Source organism: Lepidochelys olivacea, assembly GCF_965140295.1.
Source record: "Lepidochelys olivacea isolate rLepOli2 genome assembly, chromosome: 3".
Classification (NCBI taxonomy): domain Eukaryota; kingdom Metazoa; phylum Chordata; order Testudines; family Cheloniidae; genus Lepidochelys; species Lepidochelys olivacea.
Window position 1 is genome coordinate 63,369,856 of NC_140413.1, and position 22,305 is coordinate 63,392,160.

Sequence of the window (22,305 nt, forward strand, 5' to 3'; positions counted from 1 at the left end):
AATATTTGTACTCTTATCATATCCTCCTGCTTCCTTTAGTCATTATTTAGACAAGCTAAAAGAAAAGGAGTACTTGTGGCACCTTAGAGACTAACCAATTTATTTGAGCATAAGCTTTCGTGAGATACAGCTCACTTCATCGGATGCATGCAGTGGAAAATAAAGTGGGGAGATTTTATATACACAGAGAACATGAAACAATGGGTGTTACCATAAAAACTATAACAAGAGGGATCAGGTAAGGTGAGCTATTACCAGCAGGAGAGCGGGTGGGGGGAGGAGGGCAGGAATCACATCAGCCACGCTGTCAGAGGCTCGTTCACCAGCGCATCTACCAATGTGATATATGCCATTATGTGCCAGCAATGCCCCTCTGCCATGTACATTGGCCATACTGGACAGTCTCTACATAAAAGAATAAATGGACACAAATCAGATGTCAAAAATTATAACATTCAAAAACCAGTCAGAGAACATGTCAATCTCTTTGGTCACTCGATTACAGACCTAGAAGTGGCAATTCTTCAACAACAAAAATGTCAAAAACAGACTCCAACAAGAGACTGCTGAATTGGAATTAATTTGCAAACTGGATACAATTAACTTAGGCTTGAATAAAGACTGGGAGTGGATGGGTCATTACACAAAGTAAAACTATTTCCCGTTGTTTATTTCCCCCCCTACTGTTCCTCACACGTTCTTGTCAACTGCTGGAAATGGCCCACCTTGATTATCACTACAAAAGGTCCCCCGTCCCCTCCGCTCTCCTGCTGGTAATAACTCACCTTACCTGATCCCTCTTGTTATAGTCTATATGGTAACACCCATTTTTCATGTTTTCTGTGTATAGAAAATCTCCCCACTTTATTTTCCACTGCATGCATCTGATGAAGTGAGCTGTAGCTCATGAAAGCTTATGCTCAAATAAATTTTTTAGACTCTAAGGTGCCACAAGTACACCTTTTCTTTTTGCGGATACAGACTAACACGGCTGCTACTCTGAAACCTGTCATTAGACAAGCTAAGTTATACATACTCTGTTTCTTTCTTTTCCTTAGAACTTTATTCCTCTAACCTCCTTCACTATTTTTACTGCTCTTCTGTGGACAACATCCAGTTTGTCTACATCTTCCTGGTAATGAGGTGCCCATATATGGACACAGAATTCTAGGTGCTAGACTCTTGCAAAGTACTAATATGTATGAGAAAGAATGTTTTAATGTTTTGGAATGCTTACCTGAGTTGTCTTAATTGCTGCTGTTTGTGGGCATTAATCATTCATTAGTATTTTGTTTTCCCCCATTGTGTCTCTTTTTCCAACTTTTCGTGTTTAAATTCAACATTTTCTTTCTGCCACCAAAGGATTTAATGAGCTGAACGGGGACTGGGACAGATCCACCCACACATGAGGGTTCATTCTGAGGGAGAGCAGGTGTTGGTGGTGCTGATCAACATGTCTCACAGTGCCCTAAAGGCTGTGACACATGCAAAAGGATCAGAAATTTTGCATCAGTTTTTAAAAATATTTATCATCCATGTGCTTAGTTATCCTGCTGCTGGTTCACTGCCTTGTTTCTGTGCTATTTTAAATCAGCTGCTTCGGGAGCCAGCACTTCCAACTGGTGATTTACAGGAATAGGTAGTTCAGGAATCTGGGCATGTAGCATGAAAGAGATGCCATTTGTATAGAAGACTGAATGGAAGCCAGGAAAAAAAAGATTATTTTTAAAAGCCAGGACAGTGACAGTCTGTTTCAAAATGGACCATCCAGTTAAAAAACAGATGGGAGGCAAATGACAGCTCTTAAAAGTATTATTGTTTCAGGTCCAAATTTAATACAGGCAGTCCTAAGATTTACAACACAAGTGGTTCCTGAAAATTGCGTTGTAAGTCAAAACATCATAACTCGGAACCGCTGCATTGCGGGACCGAGCGTCATTAAGTCAAAACCAATTGTCCAAAGTCGAATAATAGAATCATAGAATATCAGGGTTGGAAGGGACCTCAGGAGGTCATCAGGGAGTCAATTCAGAAACGTCCTATGTGCCGTTCATCGTAAGTCAAATGTCGTAAAGTCGAAGACTGCCTGTAATGCTGATGGCTGCGGAAATGAATTTCCAAAAATGATTGGCCTTTCTTGTGTTCCTATAGAGTTTCCAGCTAGTAGTTTGATGATCTGTTCCTGCTTTATTATGGGATTTATGTATTAGGGACCTCATCTATTATGAATAAAAAGATAAGATTTGTTTTCAGATCATCTCTGCTTTTGAATTTACATTATTACATTATATATTTTGTGGTGAGCTGTATGCTGTCCCCAGTACAGCCAAACCCTCCCACATACCATCCCATGCCACTTCCCCAATTTCCCACAAGCCCCAGAGCAGCGCAGCATATGTGCTGTTTCTGAAGGAAGTGCAGAATTCTTACAGACAGTGCGATGTTTCAGTGCCTGACCCCTCTGAGAGAGTAAACTACTCCCTTTTTCTTTTCCTTTCTTTTTAAGAACACAAGGAAATTAAGTTCAGGAAGAATAAGGAAATTTAATGTTAAGGTGGAGAATTTTGACAAAATTTTGCTCAAAAGTTAAAGTTCTAATAACACAAGAACCTAGGGTAGTAACATAGGAATTGAGATACTGGATCTGACCAGTACTCTGTCTAGCCCAGTATCCTGTCCAAGAAAATGCTTGACAGGAAGACGCAAAAGTGGACAATTATTTAATAGCCTTCCTCTGAGAGAGACTTCTTTGTAATCCTAGTCAGTTAGCATTTGGATTATGCAATTAAACACAAAGATGTATAACTCTAATTCTTAATTATTGCTGTGTATTTTTTATATTATCTAGTTTGTAACTGTTCTAATTATTTATATAAATTACATTACACTTTTTTGTGTTGATCTGTGTGCTGCCACCCAGTATGGCCAATCTTTTTTTGACAACTAATGCCCTCTTGGTCTCAAAATCTTGTGGCAATGAGTTTCACAGGTTGATATTCTGTTGTTCACCTAAAAACAAGTATTTTTAGCTTTAAATTTGTTCTTTCAATTTCATTGAGTGTCCTCTTGTTCTTGTGTTAGGTGAGAAAGTAAATAGGAGTGCCTATTTTATGCTGAGTGTCCAGCAAGAGTGGGAATCAGAGATTTGGCCCAGGAGTAATTTAGAACAGACTGGAGTCTGCTGTAAAGTTTGCCTGTGGTGTATGCCAGTTGGGGATTGTTGGAGTTCATTACCATCTGGCCACTCCCCTAACCACACCTTTCTACCTCTAACATACTCCTCTTCACCTTTTTTCTCTGAAAACTGTGAGGATGGTGGCATAGGACCAGTTATAGTGACTGTGCACCTACTGGAGAATCCCTCGTGCTAGGGTATCACCATGACTTTATCCATGCTATTATAGATAGTAGGTAGTAGATATATGGTTCCTAGAACTATTAGGAATAGGTTTTCAATAAGTATTTGAAGTTAGTTGTTGCCAAGCAAATTAAAAAAATATTAGTTTTCTCCCTTCAAAAATACCATAACTTAAAGGAAATAACTTGCACAAGTACAGTACTTACACAGCTCATGGAACAAGTGGTCATTCATAAGAATATAACTATATACACGTAGTCAAAGCAAATTCCATTTACAAATTCACAGCAGCTGGTGGTTTCAGCTGTAAGGAAAGGTTTTGTGCTGCAAACTTGAGGCACTTCAACCTCTTTGGAAATTTGAGATATTTGCCGTTTTTCTTATTTTGAAGGTAAACTGTTTAAACAAAAAGAATAGGAGTACTTGTAGCACCTTAGAGACTAACAAATTTATTAGAGCATAAGCTTTCGTGAGCTACAGCACACTTCATCGGATGCATATGAATTCTGATATAAAGAGCAAGAATTCTATCTTTTAAATATTAAAATATCTGACTTTTATTAATTTGTGTTTGCATGAAACAGACTTAAAAGTAGTTTGCATTTTATCAGCTAAGTCTTTAGAATGCTGAAAATTTCTTAGCAATCTTTTTTTATCGGATTTATTTCTTATGCAGGAATCTTTCACATAGAAAAGAAATTTCTTCAAGTATAATGTGTCTTAACAAATAATATTCAACTCATTGTCAGGTCACTAAATGGCCTGTGATAAGTTAAATTGAGGAATTTTAGGTAAAGTGAATGCAGAAGCGCGTGATGGCATTTCAGTAGAGAAATATGAGATGCAAAAGTCTGTTCTTCAACTCTGCACATATGTGATTTACGACAAACATATATTAGAAAATACCATAAAACACAGTGAATCTCTAAAGCGAATTTGACTTGTCTCTCTGAAAAGTTTTTGGACTCCAGTAGCCTTTTCAAATCTATAGATCTGACCTAACTAACTAAACTCCCAAATCCAATACGCCCTGTCATAACCATACGGCTAAGGGTAGCCTAAAATTCCTCCTTACCTGTAAGGGGTTAGGAAGCTCAAATAACCTGGTTGGCACCTGACCAAAAGGACCAATGGAGAAAGAAGATGCTTTCAAATTTTGGGGGGAGAAGGCTGTGTTTTGTGTCTTCTCTTGGGAAGCAGAGAAGCATCAGGTCAGAAAACTCCTTGTCCTATAAACCATCGTAAAAGTCTCTCATGTTACAAAAATTGTGAGTAAAAGCCAGGCAAGGCATGTTAAATTATCTTTTGTTCTGCTTGTGAATTTTTCCTTTGCTGGCAGGAGGTTTAGTCCTGTTTTTTGTAACTTTGAAACTAAGCCTAGAGGAAGTTCTGCTGTGTTTTTGAATCTTTTGTTACCCTGTAAAGTTATTTCCATCCTGATTTTACAGAGGTGATTTTTACCTTTTTTTAAATAAAAACCTTCTTTTAAGAACCTGACTGATTTACCTTACACCCCCTTTCCTGGGGAGGCTTTGTTAAATCTTGTGGTGGTGACAGCATACCCTCCAAGGGCAAAGAATTTGTGCGTTGGGGAAGTTTTAACCTAAGCTGGTAGAAATAAGCTTAGGGGGTCTTTCATGCAGGTCCCCACATCTGTACCCTAGAGTTCAGAGTGGGGAGGGAACCCTGACACGCCCAAACTTCAAAAAAGTTGATAACTGGTCCTGACCTTTGCAGCCAGTCCCTATCTGTCCAATGAGACAAATGGAATTTATAGATCTGAACAGCCTGCCATCTGCTCCCTCCAAATTTAACAGTTTGGACCATCTAGTTAAAAAAAAAATTAACCTCTTTAAAAAAAAAAGAAAGAAATATTATTTTACTTACAATGTAATAGATCTTGGCATTGTGGTTATTGTGGTTCCTGTTGTATACATATCAGAAAATATCTAATAGTAGAAGAGATGACAAAAATATTGCCATCCTCTCCTTGTGCATACCCCTCTTTAAAATTAATTTTTGCTTTGTCACTAACAAAAAGTGAGTTCCTACATTTAAAAAAAGGAGTACTTGTGGCACCTTAGAGACTAACTAATTTATTTGAGCATAAGCTTTCGTGAGCTACAGCTCACTTCATTGGATGCATACTGTGGAAAACACAGAAGATGTTTTTATACACACAAACCATGAAAAAATGGATTTGTGCTGGAAATGGCCCACCTTGATTATCATACACATTGTAAGGAGAGTGATCACTTTAGATAAGCTGTTACCAACAGGAGAGTGGGTTTGTTGGGAAGGGTGGGGAGAAAACCTGGATTTGTGCTGGAAATGGCCCACCTTGATTATCATACACATTGTAAGGAGAGTGATCACTTTAGATAAGCTATTACCAGCAGGAGAGTGGGGTGGGGGAGAGAAAACCTTTTGTAGTGATAAACACCCATTTTTTCATGGTTTGTGTGTATAAAAACATCTTCTGTATTTTCCACAGTATGCATCCAAAGAAGTGAGCTGTAGCTCACGAAAGCTTATGCTCAAATAAATTGGTTAGTCTCTAAGGTGCCACAAGTACTCCTTTTCTTTGTGCGAATACAGACTAACATGGCTGTTACTCTGAAACCTACGTTTAAAAAAAATTGTTACAGAGCCATCAAGATGTATCCATCCAGTAACTGAGTAATTCTGTGATCTTATTGTAACCTTTGTGCTGCCCATCTCCGTCTCCACTTCTGTGTATTTATTCTTCTCACTTGTATCACAGCTAAAATTTATAGTATAATCATTTTGGGGTAAGGACCTTGGTTTTTACTTTTTCTATAAAGTGCCTAGCACACCACTAAGTGCTGTAAAATAATAACTGAGAGCAAAAATGTGCCCACTGGGACACAGAATATTACATCAATAACATGGAGTTTTAAAAGACGTCAAATGCTGAGGTAACTTTAAAAAATGAAAATATTTCTGTATTGTCTGCTATTGTTTATATATCGCAAGAGAGGATGAGAAATGGATCATAAACACATGGATGAAGGTGGGGAAAGGAAAAGAATAAAAGACACAGAAGTGGGGTAATTAAAGGAAAAATATCAGCTCCCTTTGTGTATCTTCTCTTTTTTTCCAGCTCTTCCTTTAACTAAGTAATGCATAATTTGCTACTCACAGAATTAGTCCACCATTTCCCAGAAGTCTGGAAAGCAACCCAGTATCAATTTGCAGCCAAGCATTTGCATGTGTAACTCTGTATGTCAGTAACACTGGATGCTGCAAATTGCCTGTCAGGTGAGGCACTGTGGGAACATTTCTAAATAGTCTTCAGTTAATAGCCAGATGCATATAAGCACTTAGTCCAATTTGTGAAGTTGTTGGAAAGAACTGCAGTGATTTTAATCTCTTGCAAGTTGGAAAGGGATGGGGAATATTCATATTCAACATAATGTATTTTAAAATATGTATTAGTTTAAGAGTTTTATCATGTTAATCATATCTCTTTGCAAATATCTATAACTTCTAATATATTATTCAACATTTCTCTCCAATAACAGTGGCCCCAATTCAGCAAGGTACTCAACTTATGCTTAACTTCAAACACTTGAGTAGTCCCATTGACTTCAATGTGATTACTCGCATGGTTTAAAGTTTGGTATGTGCTTACGCACTTTGCTGAATCAGGTCAAATCTGCAAAAGAAAAGGAGTACTTGTGGCACCTTAGAGAGTAATCTTTGTGAAAGTTTTCCACTGCAGCATGCTACAAATGTATAATAGTGGGGGAAAATCAAAAAGGGATTTAGAAAAATCAAAAAGGGAGATTATCTGACACAGAAAACAAATTTAGAATATAATCGTAAAAAGTTTAGCAAATCCTTGAACTTAACATTTGTAAAGATAGGGCACATTTTTGTTCTGAAGTGCTTGGTTTGAGTGATCACTTTGTGAATTTTGAGAATGGATTTTCAAAGGGATTTCTGCTCCTAAATCTCTGAGTCACTTTTGAAACATTCCCCTTAAATGCATCTAAATGGCCACATAATTAAGATTAGAGAGCATGGGTAGCTTTATAGTGTGACCAGGTATTCTCCTATTAAGTTTTAGGTGAAATCTTGGCCTGATTTAAAGTCAATGGCAAAACTCCCAATTACTTGATTGGGACCAGAATTTCATCCCCAAAATTTTAGCTTGTGGGGAATGATTTTATGTCTTATCTGGACACTTTTCATATGTATCACTGCCATTTTTTTCATGTGAATTCTCAGCCACATATGTCCCTTTTTAAACATATCCTCAAAGGAGAGGATGATATGTTCTTTTATTTTTAAAAGTGTGACAAAGTTTTACATCATTATAATACCAAATAGCTGCCTGGCTCTCTTCCAAACATATTTTCAGAAGTACCTACACTGTCGTGTTTCTCAGCAAGAAGCTGTCTGAGAGGGAAAGCAACTGGTCAGTCAGTGAAAAAGAATGTTACGCCATTGTCTACGCTCTGGAAAAGCTATGCCCATACGTTTGGGGACGGCGTTTCCACTTGCAAACCGACCATGCTGCGCTACAGTGGCTTCATACCCCCACGGGAAATAACAAAATACTTCTTTGGTGGAGTTTAGCTCTCCAAGATTTTGATTTCGACATACAACACATCTCAGGAGCTTCTAACAAATGATGCACTCTCCCGTGAAAGTTTCCCAGAATCAACAGGTTAAAATCGTCCTTGAGATGTGGAAAATATTGTTAGTCTTTATGTACTTGGTAGTATATTTAGAGGTGCATGTGTCTTATTAACTCTGTTTTCACCTAGAGCTCCAGGAAGAAATCACAGCCAGTGGTTCACCCTATCTGTGATTTGGGGGGCGTGTCATAAATATAAAGGGAAGGGTAACCACCTTTCTGTATACAGAACTATAAAATCCTCCTGGCCAGAGGCAAAACCCTGTCACCTGTAAAGGGTTAAGAAGCTAAGATAACCTCACTGGCACCTGACCAAAATGACCAATGAGGAGACAAGTTGCTTTCAAAGCTGGTGGGGGGAACAAAGGCTCTGTCTGTGTGATGATTTTGCCAGGAACAGATCAGGAATGCTCTTCAGAACTCCTGTAAAAAGTTAGTAAGCAATCTAGCTAGAAATGCATTAGGTTTTCTTTTGTTTAAATGGCTGGTAAAATAGCTGTGGTGAATGGAATGTATATTCCTGTTTTTGTGTCTTTTTTTAACTTTCGGCTTTGCCTAGAGGGATTCTCTGTGTTTTGAATCTGATTACCATGTAAGGTATTTACCATCCTGATTTTACAGAGTTGATTCTTTTACCTTTTCTTTAATTAAAATTCTTCTTTTAAGAACCTTATTGCTTTTTCATTGTTCTTAAGATCCAAGGTTTGGGTCTGTGTTCACCTGTGCAAATTGGTGAGGATTTTTATCAAGCCTTCCCCAGGAAGGGGGGTGTAAGGCTTGGGGGGATATTTTTGGGGAAGAAGTCTCCAAGTGGGCTCTTTCCCTGTTCTTTGTTTAACATGCTTGGTGGTGGCAGCATAGGGTTCAAGGACAAGGCAAAGTTTGTACCTTGAGGAAGTTTTTAACCTAATCTGGTAAGAATAAGCTTAGGGGGTCTTTCATGCAGGTCCCCACATCTGTACCCTAGAGTTCAGAGTGGGGAAGGAACCTTGACAAGGCCTGAATACCAGGAGACAGCACCTTGCAAGACCAAATGTATGCCTCATTCTCTGCAGTATGATTTCATTCCCAGTTATGTGAAAATATTCTAAAACTTTCTGATCTGTTGTGAAATTATTCTTGCAAATATTTTCAGCAAATCTGTAAACTAGTAATAAATTTGAAAGCCTAGGTTTTACCAGTTCCACTGAACTTCTGTCAGTAGTAACTGACTTCATTGACATTGTTACTGACTTCAGAGGAACTACTCATGCTACTAAATATTAAACTTATAGTGTTTGTGGCATCAGATCCTAATTCAGCATCCAGAGAATGTAAAGGTAGCTATGGTGGCATAAATAATTAAAGTCCCTGTAAAGGTGTCTGATATTAGCAAATACCTCCAGTGGCCAAAAATGGGACACTAGCTGGGGAGGGCTTTGAGTTACAATAGAAAATTCTTTCTCAAGTGTCTGCTGGTGGGTCTCTCACACATGCTCAGGGTCTAACTGATCGCCATATTTGGGAGTTGGGAAGGAATTTTCCCCCAGGTCAGATGGCAGAGACCCTGGGGTTTTTTGCCATCTTCTGCAACAACAGGTTACTTGCTGGTTTGAACTAGTGTAAATTGTGAATTCTCTGTAACTTGAAGTCTTTAAATCAAGATTTGAGGACGGCTGTAACTCAGCCAGAGATTATGGGCCTATTACAGGAGTGGGTGGGTCAGTTTCTATGGCCTGCAATGTGCAGGAGGTCAGACTAGATGATCGTGATGGTTCTTTCTGGCCATAAAGTCATAAGTCTAAGATATACTGTTGTAGAGTATATCTGGATACTGGATCACTCTATGATTGCCTGTTCTCTTCATTCCTTCTGAAGCACCTGGCACTGGCCACTGGTGGAAAACTAGGTGCTGGGCTAGATTGATCTGACCCAGTATGGCCATTCTTATGTTCTTAGAGGACTCTCCCACCACATTATTTAAAATAATATATTGTAAGCATGATAATGAACATTCTTTTAATAGGTTTTATGTAAGAAAATAACCAATTTGTTACCTTAACTTCCTATATTATTTTTCATTATACCTAGTGCAGTTTTTTTATCAGCCAATCAGTTTGCTAAAACATCACTTATTCCAAGAAGATTAACAAGAAGTGAAGTACAGAGTACAGTACTGATCCTGCAATTAGATCCATATGGATCTACATTGACTTCAGCGGGACTGTGCAGTTGCAGTGCTTCACCCACATGGATTTAATGCGGGATTGAGACCTCATTTTCCACCTTGGAAATAGGTCATTGATAAAATAAAATTTCTTATTTGTCAATGTGCAGAAGAAAACCCTCACAGTCAGGCACATATTTTTTTTTAAAGCCCCAAACAACCCAAGTTCAAATACATTGTAGTTCCATCACTTTGCTTGTTTTTTATTTTTTTTCAGATTGTGTCAAGTGATCAAGCCTCCATCACACCCAGCTAGGACTTCTGGAAGTCCAAAAAATTTCTAAGCAGTGTATGTGCTCAAGATGAAAAGCTTTTAAAATGCAGTATAAAACTCTCACATTTTTTAAATTGCAGCATAAAGGCTGACTTTAACAGCCATTTGGGATTCTCTCCCTATAAAGAGGAAATCCAAGCAGTGGTTTTGGAAGTCTTAAAATTTATTTTATTTTAAATTAGGTATAATAGTGATAACATTAATAGAATGAAAGTCTGCAACCATTTCATATGTAAATGTCTTAGGTTTACCATTATCTGTCAGCAAGGAGAGACCATTACTGGAGCACAAACTCATTCTATCCATGTTATCACTTGATTTGTATTTTTCAGTATTTATTATGCAACTTTTCCAAATTACGTTTCTTCAGGTTTTAAATAGGGACACTAAACAATGTAGAATACTTAAGGAGGGCTATAAAGATTGAAATACTTGGATAAATTAAACTAAGAGCCTGAACCAAACAAAAAGAAGGCTGGGATGTCACTCCCTCCATGTGTAAGGGCAGTTTGAATACTACAATTAGAATGAATTAATACTGGTTCAGGGAGATTATTAAAGTAATATAGAACCTTTCTAAGTTGCTGGTTGGAATTCAGTGTGGATCACTAATGACTGTAAGAAGGTGGTAGGGTTCTTCTGTTGAATTAACCTGTTAAGTGCTGTTGGAACCCTGCAGGGTGATGCTGACTGATTCCTGCTGACTCGTTGTGGCAGGGATATAATGCGGAGGAATGGCTCAAGAATGGAGGTTCTTGGGCTCTCGGACAGAGAGAGCTCTTCAGGAACACCCTGAGGAGTATCTGTGTTCAGGAAGACAGCTGAGAGTTAAGTTTCTGCTCCTGCTATTTGAATTACCAAGGAAGACAGACCCTAGAAAGAGGGTACAATGATTCTAAATACAGTTAGGGTGACAAACGGGGGTGGGGCAGAAAGAGGCAATCCCCACCTGCTCCTAACACATTAGGTAAAATTTTATCCCCGGCTGGTAGTGCTGCTACTGCAGCCTCAGAGGCAGTGCAGTGCCGAGCCACCAGGTCGTCTTCCTCTGCTGATAGAGAATGGCAGCAGTGGAGGAGCTCGGGCTGCTGTGGCTGCCAGTAGCCAGGAGTGGTTCTGCCCCTTCAGGTTCTGTGGGGGAGGTGGAGAACTGAGGAACTGGCTCTGGGGGTGCTGTTGAGGAGGGAGGATACTGGCACTGGCAGTGTTGTGCGGGAGGTGGGATGCCAAGGACTTGCAGCTGGCTCTGGGGGTGCTGGTTATGGGGAGCAGGCAGCGGTGGCCTGGGGAATGGCATTGTCACTGCCACGCTCTTTTTTTGCTGTGCAGCCTGCGCAGGACCCACCCAGGAAGTTACTCCACCCCTGTCTCCTAGTAATGCCTGAGATGGCGTGGGGCAGAGCCAAGCTATCTGCCTAGTGCGAAGGGCTCAGCCTGGCTGCAAGGAGTGGGGGGATGGTGCAGAAAAGCACCAATCCTGCCCAGCAATTCTACTTCATGGCTCAGGCTCAGATCTGGTAAGGTCCACCCCCCCTTCACCCACTGGACTCTAGTCCATAAATATTCCCTCTCCACAGTGTCTACCCCAATCTTTTCCTTTTGCCAGGGTTTCCTCCCCACAAACCTCTCAATCCCACTCGACACCCGGAGATCCACAGCCCCTAAACTTTACCTCTCACTCCTCCTGGAGCCACCATACCAATCACCAATTCTCGTCACAAACCCACCCCACAGAACAGAAGACCCCCCACACCATTTAAAGTAATTATTACTTGATTGTTTTGTCACTACTTTGTAGGCTGAAGAATCACTGTTTTAGTTAGCTTGCAAAACCGATACTATTCGGGGAAAATTTTGGGTAACACTCAGTAATTTTTTTTTATACTTCACCCTCCCTGCTCAAGACCCCAGGTGGTGCCCCTGAATACAGTGTTTGTGGAACCTATTCAGCGAAGTATGGGAACTCCACCTGCTAGTGACTAAAAATTCATTGTTCTTTGATGGTTGTCAGGTGAATGGCGTAAGTGAGATGAGATGGTGGCCTTAGTCCAGCTCCTGGTGGGCAAGTGTTTGCAACATTGCAGTAGCCTCCAGTAAAATTGAAACTGAAGGCCAGAGCTTAAAAGGCCTCTGTACAGATGCACAAGGTGTGGAATAGGCTCCAATGAAACTCAACCCTAAACTTCTGGGGTAGGACTGGCCACCGTTTCAGGCTTGCAGTGCTATGAGAGCGTGGACTCCCCCAGTCCATGATCCTGTGGCAGCTAGGTATTCCAAAGGGGAAGTAGGGTCACGGCATAGAGAGCTAGATGGCTGTGGAAAGGAGTGCAGCTGGCCTACTCGCCCTGTGCATCTGGGAGCTCCTGCTGCTGTGCTGCAACTCCACCCCACCCCTGTACAGATAGTTTTTGAACAGGCATTACTATGTCCCAAATAAGCACTGTTATCAGCAGTCACAGTACGAGGGCCAAGGACTGACTGCATAGGGAGAGTACACTGCCCTCTCCCCCATGAAGATTTTCCACCAGTCAGGGGTGAAGCAGCATTGGAAGCTTGCTGTAGCTGGTCTGTGGGGTTAAAATAAAGGATGTTTGGTCTCTGTTACTTTCCATCTAGCACTTCTCACAACATTAATCTCACTTTATAAAGAAAATCCAACCTTAAAATGCTTAAACTCACATTATAATGAAAATAATACCAAGTAGCAAGAAGTGGTGTTACTTAAATGAATCACATAGTGGGTTACTGATATTCATATGTTCGTGCTTCTAGTTGACAGTTAAGACAAACGCATATTAAATATGGAAAGCAATGTGATTTCCTGGTATAGGGGAGGGGTATGTCCCAATCTGAAGTTAATTTACCACTCTCAATATTGCTATTTAAGACTCTAAACTCTGCAAGCTTTAAATAGTGATTTTCTTTTCCCTACTGCTATGCCAAAGCTCTGTACCAACAGAAAGGTCAACAAGAAAGCCAACCTGAAAGCAGATCCCAGAAAAAGCTTTGATAATTGCCAAGTAAGCATATATCCACACATGGACAGTTCATAGGTTGACCTTTTCACTAGGAAATGCAATGACACTGGGTTGGATTGCATTACCTATTCCCAGTGTTTTCCCCAGGAACTGAAGTTAGAGGGGATATTCAAATTTACAGGGAAATGAGGGCCAAGGAGTGAGACCGTGAGGGTGAAGATGAGCTGTATAGCACCGTAGTAAAAACTGGAAAAACATAAGTTTTAGATTTCTGAAACAAAAAATATTATTTTTTTAAAAAACATATTTAAATTGACTTTTGGAAAAATCATAATAATTAAAAGGTTTAGTACAGAAACTCCCTGAGATAACGACCCCTCGAGATAGCAACGATGTGAGATAATGACCTTGGAAAATATTATGCATTTTAAAAATCTTAGCCTACTAGGAAATGTATATTTATATAAATTTTCCCAGTCACAAATCTAGCATTCTGAAGCAAAGTCACTAAAAATACTAATCTGGTTGTTCCAAGAATGAGAAATTGTATTACTTCCTTCTATGTATACATAAACTTTCATGAAATTTCAGTAAAAAAAGAGGGGTTAAGTTTATTGTGGCTGCCTGGTTGCTGTAAGCAAGTTTCATACATTTTCATCGGCAAGGCAATTTGGCGCTAACTCTTGACCCCACATTTTAAACATCATAAAACACCAGTAAACATCAGCATTTGATTTTATGATGATTGCTTCTTGTTTATCAATCACAATTTGAAATTATGAGGTTAGCCACATCACCAAAATGAATACGCCAACATTGTCACAACAAACATAGCTGTGTGAGGAAGCTAGTCTTTGTTCATACTTTTCAAACCTATTATGATTTTTCAGGTGAAAGTGTTTTATCATATATATGCTTTTAAAGTGTGTATTAATGTTTCAATTTCAATTCAAATTTTCAGCCAACAACTAAATGCAATTCTTTTCCAACTAGAATTTTTTTAGAACAATTAGATCTAGTTGGAAAACAAGTAAATTGGCAACACAGCTAACTAATTGACCACTAGGGGGAGTAATGGGGAGGTCAGAAGGGGTAGGGAAATCCTTTTCCTCCTGCATTTTCTATTTCCAGCTGCTTTGAAAGAAGATGCTACCATACAATTACATGTGAGTAATATGGAGAAACAGGACATTTCTGCAATTCACTTGTGTTACAGGTATCTCCTATGCATGCCATCATGCATGGTGAGGGGGTGACCTTTTACAAACCTAGGCAGATAGCTCACTCTTGGGTTGAAGAGTATCCTTGTGTGCAAAACAATCCAGCAATCTGAGAAAATGTCTAGCATCCCACTATTGAGAAACATGGGTGTTTGACAGGAATTGATTATATCAGTCCAGTGGAACCTACACAGCCCAAGCCTGGAAATCTACACAGCAATGAAACAGCCCTGCAGCCTGAGCCCCACATGCCTGAGTCGGCTGGCACAGGCCAGTCATGGGTGTCTAGTTGCTATGTAGACAGACCCTCAGAGCAACAATAATTTTTGTTTAGAGACCGTGCTTTTGACTTTGAGAATGTGCTAAGCACATGCAAGTTCATGGATTTCAGTGCCAGATGCAACTGCTAAGCACTTCTTGGGTTAAGTCGCTAATACACTAGAAATCTAAATCACTTTGTATATGACAGTCACATATATAACAAATAATACTGGCTTTTAGATTATTTGATTTTCCTTATATGTTTCAATGTGGCATGGGAAGTATAAACTTTTATTTCTTTGTTCCTGAAATGTTGTTTCCTGGCAGTGTCTCTGTTTGGATGTATAATGGATGTGCTAAATATAATCTGCATGCAGTTTAACATAAAGCACATTGAAAATGAATGTAACATAAATACCAATTGTTATTTTAATATAAACTGCTAAGAAGAAAAGGAAGTTTTACTTCTGTTGTCTGGGATGTATCTATGCTGTGGTATAAATAGAATGTTTGAGTTTTCAGGTGTGTCAGTCTGACATAGCTCACCAGAACTTAATTTGTGAAGCATGGCTTCTGAAAGTAAAGGCCTTACTAACGTTCTTCCTTGTTTTTGTTAACAGGAAGAGTGCTTCTTGAACCTAGAGGCTCCTATTTCAAGAGTATGTGGCTACGACACTCCTTTCCCTCATATCTTTGAACCTTTCTACATCCCAGACAAATGGAAATGCTATGATGCCCTTCGAAAAATGATTAATTATTGATAGAATTATTGATGAAGCCTGCAAGCATTCTAACCAGAGTAAGTGGAAGATTTAAAGGTTAAAGTACTAGTCATTTTTAAAGCAGGAATTGGCTATTGCTGCTTACGGTCATGGTTCAGAAAGGTACTTAACCCCTTGCCTAACTTTAAACACATAAGTAGCCCCACTGAAATCAATGCGCATGGTGGAGCACATGTTTGAGTACCTTGCTGCATTAGAATATAAAATACTTTGCATTCTGAGAAGTGTAATTGATTAAGAACAATTATTGATTGAAAGAAAAAATCTATATTGCTTCAAATATTTCACATATGAAAGCCCATTCTGTTTGAACTTTAAAATCTCCTATGGCTCATGGTGGGTTCAGACCTGTGAAGTGCGGGTCATCTTCAGCTCATGTTGACTTTAATTGGAACTGAAAGCTCTCAGCTCTTTGCAGGATTGACCCTGCGTACAGTGCACTGAAGACATGAATTTTCTCTAGTCTTATGTTTCAGTTCAAAGATACTTGTAAGCCTATTATCTAAAGTTTATTCTGCAGATAATAACCAAATATTGCATTTTCTATATAATTTTTCCAGCTACTTTGCCCACTCACCCAGTGAGACTTCAGCTGTTTGCAAAATCCTGCAAGCAAGCAAGTACTTTATCAAGCAGTATTACTTTCCATTACTTGTCTCTAAATCATTAGGATGTTTAAAACACATTCCTAGTCTTAAATTTCTCTTCAATATAATAGCAAAAATCTGTTCTCTTCCTTCATAAACATACATAGTGTTAGTCTGTTCATCGGCGAACAAAGTCTTGAAAGGAAGCTGAAAATGACTTTAATAGATCTTCTGTATTTACTGTCTGATGTTATGATGTAAATTTGTTTTAAGCAAGTAGTTGACTTATTGTGGGTTTCAATGACAGCGTAAAATAGTAGCTGTAGTTAGATGTACAATGGGAGGCAGTTGCTGGGATCCATACTTCATGAGTCTCCTCTTTCTAACATAAAAAGAAATTAGAAAATAGCATAATCCAAAGGTACCTTATACATTGTGAAGTTCCTCTTGCTCCCACTGAAGTCAGTGAGAGTTTTACTATTGACTTCAGTGGCAGCAGGATTATGCCCTATACTGGAGTCCCATTCTTGTGTTCATATTCCCAGTATATGGCTGTGGTCTCATGCAAATATTGTATCAGAACATACACTGTGGATAATGTAATGTTCTTACCTCAAAGTCTTGAGCTGTTATACAGCTTCACCAATGCATAGTATGTATCTACCTACTGCTGACAGCATTAGGACAGGTCTTAATGCTTGAGGCAAGTACTAACTGAGGAACTACCATTCTGCAGTGTCCAGTTAAGCTCTGAAGTCTTTGTTGAATGTGTGAGGTGCCTTAAGTGGCCAGTGTCCTTCATTTTTTGTAGATTTTTTTTTCAGGTCTTTTTTGCTCTGGTATTTGTTTTCTTTCCTTCCTTTTGTCCCCAGAGTAGGAAGCTTTAAGAGCTCCCCTACACGTGATCAGAAGTTTACCCTTTCAGATCACTAGTCTGTTTTGCTCAATCCAAAGAGTCCGTCTCCATAAAATAATGTGGTTCCACTTAGTAACTCCACATTTACCATACTCACATAGCCACTGTACTATGTCATGTGAAATTCCATAGCATTTCTGTATTATGGTATGCATCCAGGTTTGGCCTATCCACAGCTCATACATCCCGTCAGCTTATAATTATTTAGGGGTATTGCTGTATTTAGTTTTTACAGTAAATATTTGCTTTGGCTTCTTAAAAATAAATAAATGGATGTTACAGTTTCTTGTGCAGGTAAGACTGAATTGTTATTGCTGTGCCTTTATTTCCACTTGTAACAAGTTTTTCCTTGTTTAGTTAATATTTTTAGAAATTAATCTACTTGTCAGAGGCAGTAATTACAAAAGATCCGTGTTCAGCCATCTGCTCCACAGAGTTCAGATGGAAGGATAATGTGTTTTTATCTGTATTGCTGTGAAAATGAAAGGATAATTGTAGCATTTGCTGGCTCCTGCACTCAGTGTAATACTCATTGGTGAGGTGGTGTGTTGACCCAGAATTTTGAAGTCAGTATGTCCCAAAGCCATTTATATGCGGGGAGCCCAGCAATCTCATGTAATAACAACCTTCTAAGAGACTGAAGATGGTCTTACAGTCCATGGGGTCCCAACTAGAGCAGAGGGATATGTTTCTAGAAAGGCAGATTATCAGACCATGTGTTGTCCCTTTCTCATCCTGTTGCTGGGAAGACAGAGGGGATCTACAGGTGCGTATTTCTGTTCCCTCTGAGTATACTGCCAGAGTAGAGTGTAGGGCTGGCCTGTTAGCTGCAGCGCTGGCAAAGGCTTTAGGATCCCAAATAGCCACTTGCTTTGGTTGTGCTTGTGAAAAACAACTAGATGTGCAGCAAGTAATTTTCGTGTTTCCCACCTGTGATCAAGTCTTCTATTGGAGACTGGTATCCATTACTTTTAAGCGCCCTGAAAAAACGGTGCCAATTAATCAAGTTACAGGTTGGGGATCAGGGGAGTCTGTGCAGGGAGTACTCTGTGGTACATTTTTTGTATCTCTCTAACTTGTAGTTATTTGTATTGATATTTTCAATATACATCTCTATCACACAGTATTCAGAGAAGGAATGATCTATAAATCCATCCCTCTCCATTCACAGGACTAAGCATTTCTGACTCAAAAGGTAATTCTGAATGTTTTCCAGAAAAACAAGGGCGCTTGTCCTGCAGCTGGCTGAGCACAGGTTTACCCTGCACCCAGTGGGGCTGCATGTAAGCACTCGGATTCACTTGCAGCTTTGTGCCTGAGCCTAGTGAAAATCTCTGAACTGGAGACTGAAATAGTTCATTTCTAAAAGTAGCCTCTGCCTTGTGCCACTTTTTTTTTTCCCCCGACTGGTTGCACACGTGTTGACAATATATCACACGTACACAGTCATTTCTCTCGATGTTGACATTTGCCATGGCTTTCCCGTTCATAGACTGAGTTGATAATATAACGTTGTCTGACTCATCAATGAAAGATAGGAAGCATAAAGTTTCCATATAACCAAGTCAGACCTGTAAACAGTTTCTTGGCTGCTAGTGAGCTCACATTAGACATGGCACTGTTAAAATCTGTAGCGCTAAATGTTAGCTTCCAGGTCTGCAGCTGTGTTTCAAATAACACTTTGTAGTAGGAAAGCAATCAAAATGCAAAGAGGGAATGAGATGAACATGAATATATATTTCCTGTATAGCTGGTGGTGTTAGTGGCTATTCATAAAAAAGCCAGCACATATTAGAAAGTGCCCTCATGTGACACACACAATATCAGGGGCAGTTATAACACAGATGGCAGAGATGTCACCAGACCATTCCAGGTGGCCTCCCTCTGGCCATGCACAACTTTGTATTCTAGAGGACTATATTTTTCTGTCTTTTGCCAACATCTGCATTTGAAGGCTCTTTCCCCAACAGATGGAGATTCATCTGTATGAGAGAAAGATATACTTTATCTACACCTGTTACACATGGGTATGTCTGTGTGTGCATTGTGAAAGTGTAGGTGGTGCTAGTAGTTACTCCTATGTAGGAAGTTACCTAACACTTTCCATCTACCATTCCCTATTTTCAGTTATAATTTTGCCAAACTTAAGCCATTCAGTCTCAAATTCCTTGGCTTTCTCTACCTCAAGCAGATTTTTTAAATCTCAGCAAAAATAGCTGTTTCTGAGAAAGAGGTTCGGGGGGAAATTGGTAGTTTTGACAATGTTAATTTTTTTCCCAACCATTTCTCTGAAGAGTTCTCATGCTTCATTGGTTTGGCATAGGGACCTAAAATTTAGACAGGCAATAATCCTGGGGCCAGTAAGGTGCCTTTTGCTCTCCCTATGAAAATCTATCCAGATTTTGGTGAATTATAAACCTCTGAAAATTGCCATTTGTACATGCTGCTAAAATCTCTAGACATTCCGTCTGCACTGATCATGCTCTGGCCCCACAACTCCTTGCATTCTAGCTACAGTGAGTATATTCCAGCTCCTCCGAACTCCTACTTGCTCCCAGTCCCACTCAGCTTCCTACACGTAAGGCACAGCTAGCGCTCCAGATGGGTCATAGGAGGAAGGAAAGTATCATTCTTCCCCCTCCCCATTTTACAGAGAAAGTATGTGAGAGGTTACACAAGGTCACTTCTGGCACAATAATAATAAAACCCAGGTGTCTAATATGGCAGGAACAAGTCTCACCCACTTAACCACACTGCCTTTCAAAGTGAAAGTACCAGATTCATGTGCTTGGCTGTGCTGTCTATAACCACTAGAACATTCTCCTCCGGAGCCTGGAATACAACCCAGAAGTCCTGATTCCCAACATCCCAATATGCTACTGGCAAAGTGTGTTTGGCATCCCCCACTTGTGTCTGGTCCACATAGCAGATAACAGCCTGTTATTCCTGCCAATTTTTTCTTTAGCTAAGCTGATAGAGATCGGTAGTGCTGTTCAAAATGTGTTGAGTTCAGACCTTGCGGATGACCCATCTTGGGGGGTCAGCATGGTTCCAGATGGAACTTCAGTTTACTTAAAAAAAAACAAAAAACCCTAACTAGGGAATTACATACAAAATATTACAATAAAATTTATTTCATTATATGATTACATACTGTTTCTTCAACAAGACACTTTCCTTATCAGAATAGCGTGACTAAGGCAAAGAGTTAAATGAAGAAGAAGGACATTCTCTTTTGCTTAAGGCACTGGAATGGGACCTAGGAGAACTTAACCTGCCATAGACTACCCAGCCAAGACTGTATAATAATACATATGCATAAATGGTCCAAATTACTGTTGCATGGGCAACCTTAATTCTGTCATTTCCTAACTTTCACCTTTTGCAATCGTAATACTCTTTTAATGTAGTTTTCTATATGTAATAAATATATTCATATTGTTAACTGACAGTTTAGATACCTAAAACATTTTATCTATTTTGCGCAGTGTAAGGAAATAACAAAAATAGCCTTGAAGGTAAATGTTCCAGGACAACATTTACTGTTGGACTGTATAACTGGAATAAATTGGAGTAAAAGATATTGAGTTAGTTGTGTTTAGGAAGTCTCCTGCCACCAATAAGGTACAAGCGAGTTTAATCAAAATTTATACATGATATGAGTAAAGGGAAATCATCTTTTATATCCTGCAGGTAACATTATACATGAAATGAAAGAACGAGTTTGTGGTTTGGGGAGGTACGTATTTAAGCTGTGGGTATTATTTTCACCCTAAATGTGTGTAATTTATTTTATCTTCTACTTTTGCAGAGATAGGAGGAAGAACAAGAATATACAGAAGCCTTCTTTAGAATTCTTGGCATTTATTCAGATGTGTGTGTTCTGGAAGTCCTATAGCAGATTATCTTCTCTGAAGTAAACCCATCCTGAATGTCATCTTGGCTAATCTTCAAAAGCTCAAATTTCCCCCTAAGTATGAAATCAATGATGGACAGGTGATTGCTGTAATAAATAGTTTCAGATGTATTAAAAAAATAAATTCCAGATGTAGTATGAACTTTATTCACTTTGCAATGCTTCACGAGGATACGTCTTTAAATGACTTCACTGTGTAAATATTATGTGGGATTTTATTCAATAAAACATATTGTACTCATGTGGTCTCTCTTTGCTTTTTCTGTTTTGGGAAAAGTCCAAAGAAATTCTTATTTGGTAACTATAAATTTTAAACAAAAATAATGTTGAAGCAGCAAAACTGATGTGTATGTCAAAATGGACAGTGGTTGCACGCTTTCTGACATTGGGGCCAGATGGTGAGGGCAGGACTTGGGAAATGTGGGATCAATTCCCTGCTCCCCACAGACTTCCTGTCTGACCTTAGGTTCTCTGTGCCTCAGTTCCCTATCTGTAAAAAATTGTGATAATAGCACTTCCCTACTTCATAGGGGTGTTGAGGATAAATGCATTAAAGAGGGTGAAGCATTTTGAGAGCTACTGATGAAAACTGCTGTATAAGAACTTGGTATTATTTTCATTATTTTATTACATGACCACTGTCATTAATTGTCATTTTTCATCACTATAATGGTCTCCAATAAGAAGATACTAAAGTACTGATTCCTCTCCTCTCTCTTCCAAATTAATTTAAAATGTGCAGTGGGAGAGGAGCTACTGATACTGTCCTGTAGGGCTGTATAGCTGATGGGTTTCATTGCTAAATCTCTCTCTCTTAGTGTCCTTATGTTTCAATTATTTTCACCTTTAGCTGTAGGATGATGCTGGCTGATGGTGAATAAACAATGTTAAGTCATCAAAAGAAGGGCAATCAGGTCTCTTCCAAACTGAAATGAGTGGTGGGAGAAGGAGCTGTGCAGGTGCCATTTTCCGTTAGGCCTACAGTATTATAGAAAGGATTTTACAATATAATCTATCAGTGCTTACCTTCACTGTTGTGGAATGTCTCCAAAATCAGACCTCGCTACATAACCTGAAGGGCACTGACCCTCCCGAAGAGCAAAAAGAATTCAGACCCTCTGGGCGTCTTGAGAGGTTTTGC

At 39.3% G+C, this 22,305-nt stretch overlaps 1 protein-coding gene across 2 annotated transcripts in view; it reads left to right on the forward strand.

Moving 5' to 3' along the window:
- The window catches only part of BCKDHB (branched chain keto acid dehydrogenase E1 subunit beta), a 314,907-nt gene extending 293,502 nt beyond the window's left edge, over nucleotides 1–21,405 (forward strand). The window contains exons 10-11 of one of the 2 annotated variants that reach the window (XM_084622419.1): nucleotides 15,584–15,762; nucleotides 21,060–21,405. In XM_084622419.1, the coding sequence (XP_084478545.1) occupies nucleotides 15,584–15,724 (141 nt within the window). In that variant the 3' untranslated portion in view covers nucleotides 15,725–15,762; nucleotides 21,060–21,405. Of the gene's footprint in view, nucleotides 1–15,583; nucleotides 15,763–21,059 lie in introns of those variants that run through there. The other variant, XM_084622418.1, reaches the window with a different exon arrangement.
- Nucleotides 21,406–22,305: the final 900 nt, after the last annotated feature.